General features: G+C 44.1%; 1 protein-coding gene across 1 annotated transcript in view; it reads right to left on the minus strand.

Annotated features, from left to right (window-relative positions):
• Nucleotides 1-2,030: 2,030 nt before the first annotated feature.
• LMF1 (lipase maturation factor 1) overlaps nt 2,031-15,883 on the minus strand; it is an 89,509-nt gene continuing 75,656 nt past the window's right edge. The window contains exons 7-11 of the mRNA XM_053470909.1: nt 14,322-14,505; nt 13,998-14,151; nt 10,099-10,282; nt 5,062-5,174; nt 2,031-2,254 (exon numbers count right to left, since the gene is read on the minus strand). Coding sequence (XP_053326884.1) covers nt 2,077-2,254; nt 5,062-5,174; nt 10,099-10,282; nt 13,998-14,151; nt 14,322-14,505 — 813 coding nt within the window. The 3' untranslated portion in view covers nt 2,031-2,076. The remainder of the gene's footprint in view (nt 2,255-5,061; nt 5,175-10,098; nt 10,283-13,997; nt 14,152-14,321; nt 14,506-15,883) is intronic.

Here is a 15,883-nt window from a genome sequence, read left to right on the forward strand (position 1 = left end):
TTAAACCAGTTAATGGACCAAACATGACTCTTCTCGTTAAGCGTCACGGTTTTTTTTTTTACACCACTACATGATTTATACATAAATGCGAGAAAAAGCTCTCTAATCGGTTAAATTTCGCGGTAGAAGTCAGGTGATTTCTGCAGATTTTGCTTTGGTTCTTGTCTGCGTCAAGATAATAATCCAGGAAAAGGGCTGTCAGAAAATGTGCCAAACGTTACAAACGTGATAAGCTAATCTAACGCGGGCCCTACGAGGCTGAGCCCTGCTGGACTGGCACGGAGAGGCAGGAACGCAGCAGGGTCATATAACGCGAGGTCACGTGACCCTCCGGTAAAAGCAACCTGCTCATGGCCAGAGAGAAAGGTGCCGGCGAGGTAAGGGGGTGCGAGAGCGAGTGAGTGAGAGGCATTACAAATGTATGTATGTTACAATGAGAATGGAAGTGTGTGTGTTAACATGAATGTGTGTGTGAGCATGAATGTGTATAAACGGTGTGAGTGTGAGTGCGTGTTAGCGTATGTGTTAGTGAGTATAAGTATGCTGATGTGTGTTTGCATAAGTGTATGTAGATATGTGTGCCAGTGCGTTGGGGGGGGCAAGGGGCCACATGGCTTTACCTGCCTCATGGGCCAGAAGATTCCAGCCCTCCCCTGCTATATACAAGCAATGAGAAGCAATCTAGAACTTCGACTGTTCAGATGATGTACTTCGTCTTGAAGATGTTTAATAGACCTGCTTCTACGCGTGTGAATTCTCAGTGCACGTAAGCGATGTACATTTTAAGCCTACAGAGTGGCGTTGAGCTTCAATCGATGAGCTGTCTCTCCATCCCGAAATGAGAATGGTTTATAGTCTGTAACGCTGCAACCTATAGAGATGTCCTCAGAGCCTTAAGGTTGGTCCAAGAAGCCACAATGTGTAGGAGATCCGGTCCAGGCATTTGAAGGACGCTGAATGACGTATCTTACCTACTCCGGGACGTCCTGCACGTGGAAAGACATTAGGACTTAAGAGACAGCTCCACCAACGTACAGCTGTTTTTATCCCATTAGGTAGAGTTACCTCAAAATCATATCACCCACCAACGTTCTTACGCAGCCAACGACGAGAAACAAAAACCTCAAAGACATGAAACAACCCAAAAAAAAAAAATTCCCACAACTAAACTTATATAAAATATACCGAGAGATACGAGTCATTTTATCACTTCCCCAAATATCTTGTTACATTTAGAATGTAAAAATAACCCAGTTTTGGAAAAAATGATTGGATTTTAATGATATTAAAATCCAGAAATATTGGCCATTTGGAACGCGGATCTCCAGCGATCGCTGCCATAAGCAGGCGGCTAATGGGCCGGCATTCCAAGGAGAAACGAGGGCTTAAGATTTTATTATCTGCACAGAACGGAGCAGCTGGGACGCGTTTCGCGGGGAATTCCTGCACATAATGCCGCTGAGCATTCATAGCTCACAACTGTCTGGTACTGAAAGCAGCAGGTTGTCTTGAATGAGGAATCCCAGAATGCCCTGGGGCGCAAAGCTCCAGAAATGGCCGAGGTCCATCTATGTTTATAAGACAGCGGCAGGGGGTCCGCAAAGCTTTCTGCGCCTGGGTTTGGGTGGAAAACGGTCCGTTTATTTTTTCTTTACCTGGAATGTGAATTTTCTTGTAGGGCATGAAAGGATTCTAAAGGCAAGAAGATTACAACATGATATCCTTTATTGGGGGCAACAAGATGTAAAGTTTTTGGGAACTCTGAGATCTTTTTCCATCTTTGAGGTCGAGGAAGTTTATGTAACTTTAGATCTTTTTCTATGCTGGTTCCATAAAACTGCTCGACTTCCACCCAAGACCCCCATCTTCTCCCGGCCCAATATGGCTGTATCTGTTATTAAGAAGTCACTTGGAAACCGAAGGTGTTCCTGAGTTTCATATTCTCCCCTAACTGTTCACATTACAAGGGTCATTTATAAAAGGCATTCTAAACAAACAGTATGCATTAGAAAAGTATATATATATATATAAAAAAATGCTTTTTATTTTGGAAAAATATCAGCGTTTCGGTCCATTCTATGAGGTTTTTTCCGGCAACGGCCACGACCTCGACTGGAAGAATTTCTTGAGGCCGGGGAGGTTGAGCGGCGGGAAGTACGGTCCGATCCGCTTCCGAATCCACCACCTGCCCTCGGACGCATGCGCACCCCACGGCTGGCTGAACCTGTACCTGAAGTGCTCTCCTCGGATCCACCTGTAGGGGGCGATATTGAAAAAGCAGCATTTATTCACGGCCCTTTATTAACCCCTTCGCATCCAGAATACCTCTTCACAAAATTCTGGAACCCTCGGATCGCGTTCTGTTTGAACTCCAAAGGAGGAGACACGTTAATAATGAGATATAAGCAATATCTATGGGATTTCTTTGATCAATTTTATCTATTCTGCCCAATTTTCCCCAAATACCAGTTACTTAAAGAGTCTATTGAAAATAACCAAGTAAGGCAGAGGATATAAGAGGGCTAAGCCCAAGTCTACTAAGCCATGCGATCTATAACCGAATGAACACAAAACAACCCAATATTATTAGGGGTCCCGTTTAATGATGACCCAAAGCCTTCGTGATGCTTAAAGGTGGGGTTAGCGCGCCCCCCGGCGCCGGCATTGAAGTGGTTAATTTTGGCCCAGTCCATCTAGCCCGGTAGCAGCTGGGGCCGGAGCGGCCCTTCATGGTTGCGTATGGTACAGCGGGTGTTATGACATCTTCCAACTGTACGCGTGAAAAAATTAGAAGCGATATTTGCGTGGTACCGGGGGGGCTAAATCTCCCCGACAGCTGTAATTAGTTCCAGAGGGCAACAGCTGTCCCGAAAATTAACAGCTGAGAGATTTTTGGAGGGAAAAACAGGAATTGTGTTTTCTGTCAAAATTAACGATCTGACAAGGCCAGCGAGGAGGTGGGGAATCCGCAGAAACATGAGTTTTATTATTCGGTACGGTCACTTAATACGTTATTGGCTTTTTTTTTATTTATCTGGAGACCTCTTTGCACGGTTTCCCTCTTAATTGTAAATCAAAGAGAGGACGCTGGTCAAAAAAGTAAAAATTCATTAAAAGCCATTAAACCCCCCCATCCCGTAGGTCTCACTTCGGCCTGTTCGGGATTGTTAACCGCGGACGCAAAGCCATCTCAGCGTGTAAAGTCTCGAGCAATTATTAGGTTTTTTTTTCTAAAAAAATATATATATTTTTTTGGCGTGGGGGGGGGGTTTCTAGAATTTCAGCCGAATCCCTTTGTGATTTAGGTGAGATATTTCTGAAATGAAATGCACACTCGTATTTTAAGAGCGCTAATAAAGGCTGTCAGGTCAAAGAGACCGTTTAATTGGTGTATAAATCTAGACGTTAACGGTGTGGGTCAAACGGATCGAGGGGAGGAATGAGCCGGGAGAGGATGGCGGTCGTTAACCGTTTTTATTAATGTTGCCAAATGCAAGCGTTTGGAGACTCTGCAGCTATAAAGCGCTCGCTGTCTCGGGATAACGTGTTCCGTTTTTTATTGTAAAGACGTAAGAATTGACAATTTAGGATCAAAAGAAAGGGTGACCGCTATAGCCGCTCGTGTGAATCTACTTGGTACTGAGAGCGTTAAACTTAATCTGACACCTAATCTAAAGGATGGCTCTACTGGGAAGGTGTATTGGGCATAAGACATAATGACACAGGGTTTTTGCCCCAAACTCAAGGTCTCAGGGGCAGATTCTGGTGGTCACACAGTCTGGAGCCGACTCCTTCCTATTCTCCCCGCTGTGATCGTATATATATGACTCCCAGTCGGTGCTTTTGCTCCCAGAATGTTGTGGTTGATATATCCCTGCTTGAGTGCAGGTGACTCAATTAAGAGCATCTTTAAATAATGACCAGTCAGGGTTTCGATCAGAGCCAATTAATGAGTTGCTACGTAGACTTTGGGCCACTAAAGAGTTAATACTAATTTAGATACATTAATGACGGTCAGATCCGGACCCCATGTTGATGTATATATATATATATATATAAACCTTTATTCCTCGATGTACGTTCTGGCTTTGGGTTTAACCCCTCGTATGCCAGCAAGGCTTAAGCCGGACAAATCCTACAAGCCGTATAGCCAGGGCTCCTAAACTTTTTACTGCCGACACCTAATATTTTGGGCTGTTTTTTTAATACGGGTCTATCCCTTCCCGGCTCCTATAAAATAAAATAAAGCCGGCTCTTAAAACGTTCCGTCTGGCTCCTACATTCTAGGCAGAGAGATAGGTCCAGCCCCGGTGCGATGCCCGGGAACCCGCTAAGCTCGGTCTCACTGCGGTGGCTCCCTGATGCGGCGGCGGCGGATGTAAGGCGAAGCCCAGGAACCTTCTCTGCATTAAAAATGGAAAGGAGAGGTGTAATTTAACCCCGTCTTGGCACGCTCCCAGCGTGCGATTATCTGACTTGTTGAGCCGGCCGCAGTATTAGGTAATAAAGCGAAATGCACAATAAACTGGAAGCTCCCTCGTATTTGCAAGTCCTCTGGTAATTGGCTTTTATGTTGCAGTAGCTCCAGTAATATGGCTTAAAAACTTAACTCATTAACCGCCAGCACCCTGCGATAGGTTGTGGCTGCCTTGCACACCTAAATCAGATATCAGACCATAGGAACGGAATTACTCTTTATACACAACCCATTACAGACTCAGTATAGCACAGGATACAGATCATTGGATCTAAATCATCCACGTAGAATACATGGATAACGGTTAAAAAAAAATAAATGTATTTTCCTCCTTTTATTTAAGGGAGAAGGTGGTAAATAAGTGGACAGTCTCCCAGCAGAGGTGGTAGAGGGTAATACAGTGAGGGTATTAAACATGCATGGGATGGGCATATGGCTCCTGAATCTAAGACGAGACCAACAACTGATTAAGATTTGAGTCTTTACAGCAGGAAAAAACGGGCAGACTAGACGGGGGCCGGATGGGGCCGATTCCTAGAAAAGTGCCCCAGGGGCCTCTCGAATTGCCCCGCAATCCTTCTCACCTGGGAGGACTCTTCTCCAGGAAGGGGTTGACCGCTATGAGGGAGGACGCTGCTCTGTCATTGGCTAGCAGCTTCCCCGCGAGGTGTATGATCCACTCGTTCTGTTCGTAGGTCTGCCGGACAAAAAAGAGAAAAACGAGAAATAGATGGAAAATTATTTTCTTTACAAACATCTTCCGCTTAGAATCGTTATTCTCCGGCGCGGAAACATCGCGTGCAGGAACTGCCGAGAGGACAAAGGAACAAATGGATCAAACGAGAGACCCGACTTCTCAATATAAAGGCCCAGTCCTCCCCGTGCTCATCATCCATCAACAGGACAGTGGCGTATTTTGGCCGAACATTTGCTCTGTCTGACCCAGGGCAATGCCCCAGCTGCCCCAAGAACCTACCCCTCTGGGGCTGCCATCCTCTAGGTTGAGAACCAGGATATTGAGCTGAGGTCCCCAAATCCCTGATGCCCCTTTTTCCTCCCCTGATGCGCCTCTTTTCTAGGAGGTCAGAATGTTTGCTGGGTATGAGGGGATCGCAGGGTTCTACAGCCCTAAAAGCCCCGATAATGTGTATAGAAACAGCAGGAAACGGCTTTATAAATTAAACGGGGTAAATAAACCCCATTATTCTTCTAAATGCCCCACTCAGTTACACAAATAGCTCCACCCACAGCCGCACCTCTAACCACGCCCCCTAAAAATGTCCCTCTGTATTGTTGATCGGTACGAAATCACGTTAAAAACAATCAACATTTTTTAGGCATTAAATGTGAGTTTTCTGTCATTTCGGTGAAGTAAATTTCTAGACTTTGCAGAAGGAATGAGAGAAAAAAAGCTTTTTTTTTTTGTTTGCTTTTAACTCTCGTGTTCCCATAAAACGATCGAAATGTTTCATTTTCTCCAGATCCCACACGCTGTTTTACTCGTGAATGTTATTTCTGGAGCATTAACGTGCAAACCACCCCATTAAGCGCTCTCTCTTTTGCAAGTGCCTGATGTATAGTTAATGCATGTTCCACCTGGCAGCGCATGAAACCGCGTTTAGCGATCACGCGCCACGTAGCCAGGAGCAGATAAAAACGATTAAATTGCACTTTCCTCCAAATAAACATCAATTTCCTTTTCAGTGTTTTTTTTTCTTTCTTTCCTTAAATTTGACCCATGTGGTAATATATTTTAAAGTGTTTTTTTTTTTTTTTCCCTCATTGAAAGTCCAATATATTTTTAAATGGCGGGGGGCTTTTAAAGGCTTTATATGAAACGTGCCTAAGTAGAGTGAAGGTGGACGCGAAAATACTCCCCTAGGAGGGGGTCTACGATGCCCTTCGCCAAACATGCCCACGTCGGCTGGGGGGGGGACCTATGGTGGGGGACCGCCATAGTGTGGTGGTGTCCTGATTCGACGATGTGCCCAAAATTTGATCCGACACCTCTGAGTTTTCACACTTGTGCATGGGTCAAAAAAAACAAAAAACCAGGAACCGAATGTTGGCAAAAAAACAAAAAATTGGCCCCGGAATGTAATCTTTTCAGCGATAGAAGAAGAAGCAGCGCATGGGCTACCATTCTAGTTCATGTGACACGGCCCACCTCTGTGTTATCATATAATAGTGATGCTGCGTGGTTGAATCGCACTATTTTGCATGTTTTTTTTCCCGGCTGTCTTCTCCATGGCCAACCGACGGTGGTCCAGCTGGTTGACCATTACAGTAGGTGTGAGACGTCGCAGCGAGTGACTCCATTCTAGCCGGAATCCTACAGGACGGCTTCTCAAGAAACCTTAGCTGTGTATACATCAGGCCGGGGATACTAGAAAAGAATTGTGTGTGTGTGTTGGAACTCCGCGCATGAGATGTTACCACGGGAGGTGGGTGATGTTTTGGCTGCTCGTCTGTTTGTTCAGCGTCTGTCACAAGTCTGGCTCAGAGATGGAGTGACCCCGCGACCCGTACCGTTTTGATGTTCTCGCTACTACCGTTGACCTTCGGTGGAACGCAGAAGACACACGATGCCAGGTCAAGGCTATGAAGCGTTGGCAAGTTCCCATGATCACCCCGTTGGCCGCAAAGTTACCCCGTGCTTCCATAACGGCTCATGCATTTATTTATTTCACGTCGAGATTTTAAAGACAACAGCGTCGATGATGGGTCATCCTCAGCTTGGTCAAAAATGTTTGCGTTCCTTGAGTTTCGGGGGCGATGACCCCGAGCTTGACGGTTGGCAAGAATCTGGATTAACCTTGCCGTTTGGCAGCGTTTGGCTTTGGAACGGATGAGACTTGCAGCTCTGACATGGAAGGATAAATATTTACCCCGCACACGCCCTCTGGTAGGAGATGAGCGCGTATCTATTTCAGCCAGCCGTGTCCGGGGCGGGCTCACCAAACATGCGGCCTGGGTGCCGGCTTCACGCTGTCTTCTTCGGGCTATAAAGCTCAGGACGCTGTGTTATTCCTGGAGAAGTCGTACGCTCCTCTCTGTGGTAACACAGAATAATTTCCACTCCGGGGGGATCTTGTTTGTTTTGATTTGCCGGGGCAGAAATGTGGAATTATATTAAAAAAACAATTTTTTAACCCTTTCACCGACAAATCGGTATCCGCGGCATTGTAAATAATAAGCGTTTTCGGACTCAAAAAACAAACATCTATCACTCTGGAGTTTTTTTTGTTTAAAATTATGAAAACCTTTGTTCAAGGCAGGGACAGTTTTTATTTATTTTTTATGTGTAACGTAAGAAAAAGAGCCGGGCGTGTCGGGATTTGGGTGCAAATTCAACTTTGTTTGTGAACCGAAAAAACAGGAAAAACACATTAAAATTGCTGAGCGGCCCCTGAAAGTCAGAGTTGGGTGGGGAAAATGATTATTTTAAGAACCAAAATTGAACTTTTTGTTGTGGCCCTATAATGCTTGTTGTGGTCATGGAAGGGTCCAAAGCCTCCTTATTCTTGTTTTTTTCTTTTTTTGGTGAAAGTTTAAAATAAATACATAAAACAATACTGGAGCATTTAACGTTGTTTTTCAGTTTATATGGCAACAACCTATGGGTGCCTGCTCCTGACTCACATGGGATTAAGGATTCCCTGGGAAATTAAGAATAAGGCAAAATAGAAGCATGATTAAAGAAGTATTTCTGGGAAAGTTTTGGGCATTAAGCGTTACTAGGAATGATGTCCCCCCCAAAAAAAACTTAACACGGGGCCACCATTAATGCTAACTGGGTTCCAGCCTGACATATATTGGCATAGCCGGGAATGTCCTAGGCTAGCCTCCGCGGAGTGCTCCTAGTGGAGTGGCTTTGTGTAGGAGGGACAACCTTTTGTGGGAGGGAACTGGGAGGGGGCAGAGAAAAGAGGGTGGGGAGTGGGTGTGGCCACACACACAGTCCTCCTCTGTCCGGAGAAAACAGAAACTGACCCAATTAGCAGAGCTCCACCTAGAGACTCTGGGTCACACCTGGAGAGCTCCCAGGTATACATGTTGATTCTGGTACTTCTATTCTATCCCCAGACTTCTCCCCTAAAGAGCTTGCAATCATTATTGGGTAAACAATATTTCTTCTCTTTATTCCCTCCTTGCTAGATTTTTTATCGGCCCTTCAGTAACCAGGCTGAGAAAATGTGATAGCTGCGGGCCCCTGATAACGTCTGGGGCCCCGGACAATTGCTTCTTTTTTGCCAGGTTTAAAATATTGTCTTGTTTCAGTTTGTAATCCATCCCGAGGGTTAATTTCATTATACGGCCCCTCTGGTTGCTGGCCGCAGAACTTTGTTTTTGTCCCTGGTTATTCAGAGCTCCCCAGTGCCAATAATTTAATGTTTAAATCATAAGTGCATGTTATTATAGGGACTTGTAAATCCTGCGCGCTCTCGCAGACGCTCGCCGAAGTCACCCCACCAAACGGAAAATGTGTGTCGGTTGTGTACCTTTTCCGACAGCGCGAAAAGAACCTTTGGGACAGAATGAAGCCCAACGCGGATCTATCGATGGTATCAAATCTCTACATCTGGCTCCTTACACACAAAAGCATATAAAACAAACCAAAAATATATAGTATATATATATCTTTATATATATAATTTTTTTGAAAATGTATATATATGATTATTAATTTTTTTTATGTATTTTTTTTTGCTTTTTTTAAAAAAAAAATGTCATTAAAATATAAAAAACATCTCAGCAATCATATACAAATGACAGTTCTCTGGATTTAACACCAAAAATAATAAAAATAAAATACTACTACTATTACTATTAACACAATATGGCTATATATATATATATATATATATATTATATATGTATTATATGTATAGTGCAATGAATTGTTGAAAAAAGTCATTTGAATGGATTTTGGGTGTCGCTGATAGGACATAGAGCGGTAAGAAAAAAACATTACCCTAATCCAGGGTTTTACCAGCCGTGTCTATCTGGGAGCCAGGAAGGAATATTTTGCTGGATATATTGGCTTCTGTGCAAATCTTTTTTTTATTATTTTCCACTAATTTTGCCTACTGAAACATAATATAATAATGTTTCCATCAACGGCGTCGCGCAGGTTTACAGGACGCTAAAGGCTGGTGGAGTGAAACGCTGAGATGTTTGCAGACCGGTATCTGCCGGGTGAAAACCCGATGGCTGAACCCAGAGAGGGTTAGGAATACCGAGCCTGGTGGCCGAGTTCTACTAAGTGACCCAACGCATCTGAAAGACAATACACTCCCCGGACTATCTGAGGCTGTCCAATCCCCAACGAGGACATCATAGAAAGGGCTTTTGCGATCTTTCATGGAGCCAGTAAGGATCCAGTCAGTGTGCAAATTCTGTCCTTATTCTAGAAACCCCAGCATGCCCTCTATTTCAGGTGTTGAGGGGTGGTGGTGGCAACGTTCCTGGCCAACCTTGGCCAGGAACATTGCCTATACCAGAGGCATCTCACGATAGAGGGTCTCGTGTGCTATGATGTGTAGTATAGGATTGATTATTAGACACTCAAGTCTCTCTATAGGAATGTCTGTGTCGTGGAATCATTAATAATCTGTTACCTGGAACGCTGCGAACCACATGAGCCAGTCGAGGCGGTAATGGTAGGGGCTGATGATACAGGGACGCCGCGTCAGATTCCCCGGCTTGCATTTAAACTCGTATTCCTCCCAGACGGCGTTGGGGTCGTTGGGATCCGAGCTTGAAGTCCCTTGAATGATGACCTCCGTCCTCTCCTTGGTGATACTGTGGAGTAACAGAACACGTAAGACCTACAGCGCAGACACAATAAGGTGATACTACGTGACGTCTAGGTGGCCGCGGTGGAGAAAAGGGGTAAAACTTCCTTAAAAATGGCAGACGGTGTGAATATACACTTGGAGTCTTCAATCTTGTTGCTGGGACTATCCCTGCAAATAGGGACAGTTGTCATATATGGCCAATAATGACGGATTAGCGGGACTTGCTATGATTCACGACGGGCCGCATTAGATCTATGAAGCTGCTGCTTACGACCACGCTTTGTTTTTCGCTCGTGGATCTCGGGTCGAAGCTGTAGGTGGGAGAGGACACGGGGTTGCAATCTTACTTAACCCCTTCACATCTAGAGGGGGGGTGGTGGGGGGGTTAAATAAAATATTGCACAGCAAAACTCTGGTGGTCTCCCATCTGGCACAGACAGCGGGATAGGGTGTGTGACATGTAAACACGTTCCGAGGCCAAAACTGTCATTGAAGATTCCCAAGGGTTTCTGCGCGCAGCGAATTCAACAAATTACAGAATTTTCCGCCCTGCATAAATATGTTTTTTTTTTCCTATAAAAAAATAAGAATTAAAAAAAATTGCGTGCGTCCGGTAAATAAAAGCTAGCAGGGTCAGCCGTGAAAGGGTTAACCCCCCCACTGTGATGCATCCAGTTCTAGATTAAGCAATGGAACGGCACCCGGACCCCCTTAACCCCCCACTCCGCCCCACCCCAAACCAGATCTTATAAGTGTTACCTGCTTTTAATGGAGTTTTCGGGGCAGCCAGACAGCCTGTTTCATACACGCCGGGTGAGTTATGATCGTGGCTGGCAGCCCAGCGGTAAAAAACACTTTGTAAATCAGGGAGACCAAATTAGTAATAAAAGTTTGTTCCTACTGTGTGATTTCAGATATGTCAGGTTTCACGTACTCACAGATTCATTATGAGCCGAATGTATTTTCCTTTTTATGGGTTTACACGGGCTGGAATTACAAGCGCTTGCGGGGGCCGCGTCTCGCTGCTGCTGCTGCTGCGCACGGCTGACAACCGGAACCACGGAGCAGCGAGGAAAAGTTTCGCAGGGGCACCCAAAAACTGGCAAGCGCACCCAATCTTTAATCCGTTCCGCTGTTCTCTGGCAGTACTGGTCGGGGGCGCCGGTGGAATTTATTGGGGGGTCTCAAGTCATTTATTGGAGTGGGGATGGCACCGAACTTATTGTAGGGGAATGTTCTGGGGGTCCAATAGTTTATTGTAAGGGGGATGCCACAGAGGTTTATGGAGTCGAATAATTTATTAGGAGGGGGTGGGGATCCCACAAAAAATTTTATGGGGTCAGATAATTTATGGTATAGGCGATGCCACGGAATTTTATGGGGGTCACATGATTTTTATTGTAGGGGACATGCCATGGAAGTATATGGGGGTCACCAAATTATTGTAGAGGTGATGCCACGGAGTTTTATGGGGTCAAATAATGTTAATTAGAGGGGAGGTACAGACTGATTTCTTGTACAAGAAGAGCCTGTGGCTACTCAAGGGCAAACAATCGATTCTAAAGGGTAAACGATTTCAGGGGCAGATAATTTAATGTAGGGGATCCCTCAAAAGATTAAGACCCTGAGAAACCAGGGAATCCTGGGAAAGTCTACCGAGACGAACCATACCAGATATTTCTTCTATATATTACTTCTTATTATATTTTTATATGGAATAGAAAGACGTCGACGGTAGACGGCAGGGAGAAAGGAGTAACTCCATCCAACGAGAGGAAAAAGTAAAGCGACGCCACGCCACAAATACCGGCGTGCTTTTTTATTTATCATTTTTTATTATTTCGCCATTGAATGGCCACGTCCACAAATGTAAGGGTTATTTTATATCGTTCTGAGAATGTTGGTCGTAGAGGCCAGTAACTCGCTGTATCGGTACATAAGATAACCGTAGACCGGGAAAAAAATGGCGGTGAAGACGTAAAGACCATTGGAAGGCACCTAAAAAATGTATAGCGTCCTACGCCATTTGTACAGAACTATCCTATATGCTAACGTTATATCCCAAATTCTACCCATCATAGAGTTAAAGGGACGGTGCCATATAAAAGTTACACTTCTTGCGGCATACGATATATTATGGTTGGGTAGGAAGCCGAGGTGGCGCATGTTCGTCCTATGGAATTTCCATATAGTTACTCCCAAGAACCTTCCATATGCCATCTTTTGGGTTCCGCTCCTGTGCGTCTCTCTAAGCCCAGGTTGTGCGTCTCTCGAAGCCACAGGGTTTAATGTAGATTTTAATTGGACTAATTTGATAACTTGACTAACTTGTAATTAATGCCAGTTTTTTTTTTTTATTGTTTTTTTAATCATGTCTGGTTTTTCGTTTGTACGAAATAACCAACGTATGACAAGCAGGCTGAGAGGATCCAAGCCGTAGCAGGCCATTTCACAAATTTCATATTTTTTTAAACATTTTTTTTTGGAGATTAAGGAGACTAATACAAATAAAATTAAATAAAAAAAAAAAAATAATGAAGAAAACAGCAGAACCGTCTGCTACTAATGGAACCTCGATGCATTTAATCATTTCGTTGGTCTGATTTAGAGTTTAGATGATTTTATGGTGATGGTTTTTGCCAAAAGCTGTTTCTGTTGGCTTTGTGTCCAATTTGGATAAAAACTGTTCTCTCGGGTCTTGTACAGAATCAGCCTTCGCTGTCCAAAAAAATCCCTCGACGTGTGTTTACCTTTCGCTGCAGCCAGGAACACGGAACCGAGAACACTTAAAAAGAGAAGAGACGGAAAACTAGGCCCCTGCATTTCGCATTACCTAAAAACGCGTCCCGCCATGATATAAAATGAAGGCAGGATTTATTTACGTCGAAGAGCAGGGAGAATATGGCGTCTTGGTAAGTGGAGGGTCTTCCGCTCTTCTGGAAAGAGCCCCGGTGGTGGAAGTGTTAATGTTCGGGGGAGACTGAAACATTTTTTCTTGAGGTTCCTAATACATTAAGAGCTAATAAAAGACTGATAGGGTCTCTTAACCCCCCCTCCCCCACACACTTAATTCCTAATGCCCGGACCAGCTGGACTTGTTTGCTGAATCCGAGTCAACCTCAAGAGGGAAAGCGAAGAAAATATTTTCCAGTAGATATTCTCCAGGACGATTCTTTCCCATTATATAAAAAACCCCCAAGGGGACGTGACCACTCTTGGCATGGAATACCCAGAATTCTGATGCCAGCCATCTTTCACATTAACACAAAACCACTCCTTGTCCAAGTCGTCCAAAATTCATATTTCTTAACATAAAACAATGTTTGGAAAATATTTTTCCCTTACATCATGGAGCACGTTCATGTAATATCTGCAAATAAACGTAAAAAAATTCACGCGGGCCTTACAGCTTTACAGATTAGCCATAATACAAAAGCACGTACACATATGGGAAACCCATTGAGGTGCTGAGGGCTGCCATCTTGGTTTTGGCGTTGTTATTCCACCCATTGAGTAACGCCTCCATGACGCTGCCATGGAAATCGTCCATATAGGATAAACGCGTGTTTTACTTAAATATAGATTTGGAGTGCATGAAAGTCAAGACAAGGGAATAATTGAATTGGGATGTTGGTTTGATCATGGGAAACCATGGAGTGGCAGATACATTGAGAAGCCCCGAGACCACATATATGCGTCCAGATGTTTCTGAGACATACCTGCCAAATGCTCCGTAGGTGTTCACGATTCGGAGTGGGTTGAAAGACGTGTTCATGACTTGCCTGGAACTCAGTAGGTTCACGATGACGGGGACACTCAGGTAGGTGATCAGGACGCCCAGTGAGAGATGAACCATTTTCCGGACGTAGAAACCTGAAAGGGCAACCAGATCACCGATACTTAGCTGAAGGTAGTAGGGATAAGTCCATGGCTTACAGTCTCAACAGGACAAAGACAGGCGAAGACATACGGAAAAGAACAGGGGTTCCAAGTGCAACAAAAAAGAATGCGTGAAAAAGTGTATTAAGTATCTATAGGCTTACTATAAGTCTTTGGAGGTTCATCACCAGCAGCTTTCTGGGCCTGCAACTTGGACACATGATGTTTCGCTGACCCTTCTTTGGAGCTGAAGAGGAAGCTGAGGCTGGCATCATCAAAGCAGGCAAGGCTTGGCACGATGGTCAGCCAATTCAGAAAGCTTAAGTTACCGCTGAGGATTAGGGCCACCTATTGAAGGAATAGTAATGGGTGAGAGGTTACTGTTCGCATTTCAAGTATACGGCGTAAAAGGCTGACTCAAGCCTTTCTTGTGGAGAAACTGGCCATGGTCCTCTCACGCCTTAGGAGCCATGCTGGAGCTCTACTGAGAACTTCCATTATTTGCTCAAGTCATAGAACACTCATAATCGCTGCAAGGTTACCCCAAGTTGAGCCCCTTGGAATGGACAATGTGAGAGATCTCCACACACCTCATTGGTTATATTATGTCATCTGCTTATTAACCAGTTTAAAACTGGACACACGTGGCACAATCTGGAATCTTAGTGGAATGAACTATTCTTTAAGAAGATCCGAGAGTTCGAATTTTGAGTCCCTGTTCTCCTCCAGCTTTAATGGGGACTGCTATGGAGCTATATAAATTAATAAATAATAATATTAAAAAAATAGTAATAATAATATTAATAATAATAATAATAAAGCTGGGAAGAGGAATTATAAATTAATTTAGGACACAATTTAAAGGGGTGAACCCGGATCAACATACATGTAAGGGAGGTTCTACAGCTGCGTTTTAATCAAGAAGTATAACTTCTCAAGTCAAAGTTAGTTCAACTTGAGCCTTTGTAATAACCCTTTAAATCGATGACATCACACTTTTGGTCTGTCATCACTATCGGGTACCAGAACAAATGAAAGAACTATAATAAGTATTAAATGAGTATTTTTTTTTTTGTTCTTCTTCGAAGTATTAAGGCGCGTCTTTCTCTTTCTGTTTAACGTAAAATATATTTGAGTTTCATAAAAAAAAAAAGAATTAACCCCTTCTACTCACAGAAATATCCAGCTAAAGAAGGAAAAAAAAAAAACTGTAATCCTTTCAATAAAATACATGTAGATCGTTCTGGAAATAAAGGGTTTACTGTGCAGAAAAGTGTTGAGTCGTTAAAACGGATCATAAAAAAGGAGAGAAAAAGAAAAAGTAATTTCTTACTCATGTCAAATTTCTCAACATTAATTTTATTCCATTATTTGGGGCCAAAACAGACAAATTCTCCAGAAAATGCCAGGGGCACTTGTGGGCTTTGTTTTTTATGGAGGTGTTTTCCTGGCTGGGAAATGTCAAAGTGACGGCCATTAATTTGACGCGATGGTTTTACTGGGCAGGGCAGCGCGGAGTGCCAGCCGCCCGTCGAGCTCGGTTCCAGATTTCCTAGCAGCCGGCGGAGTGGGGCTCGGAGTGAGAGGAGATTATAGTCCTTACAGGGTCCCCACCCTAGAAGTGGGTGGTGATCTCCCTCGACGGTCTAAGGAGAACATCCCTCGCGTTAACCCTTTCTCGGCGTTTGCCAGAAGGGCCTGGTTGCCCAGCGGCACCGTACTGGCT

Source organism: Spea bombifrons, chromosome 7 (assembly GCF_027358695.1).
Source record: "Spea bombifrons isolate aSpeBom1 chromosome 7, aSpeBom1.2.pri, whole genome shotgun sequence".
Lineage (NCBI taxonomy): Eukaryota > Metazoa > Chordata > Amphibia > Anura > Pelobatidae > Spea > Spea bombifrons.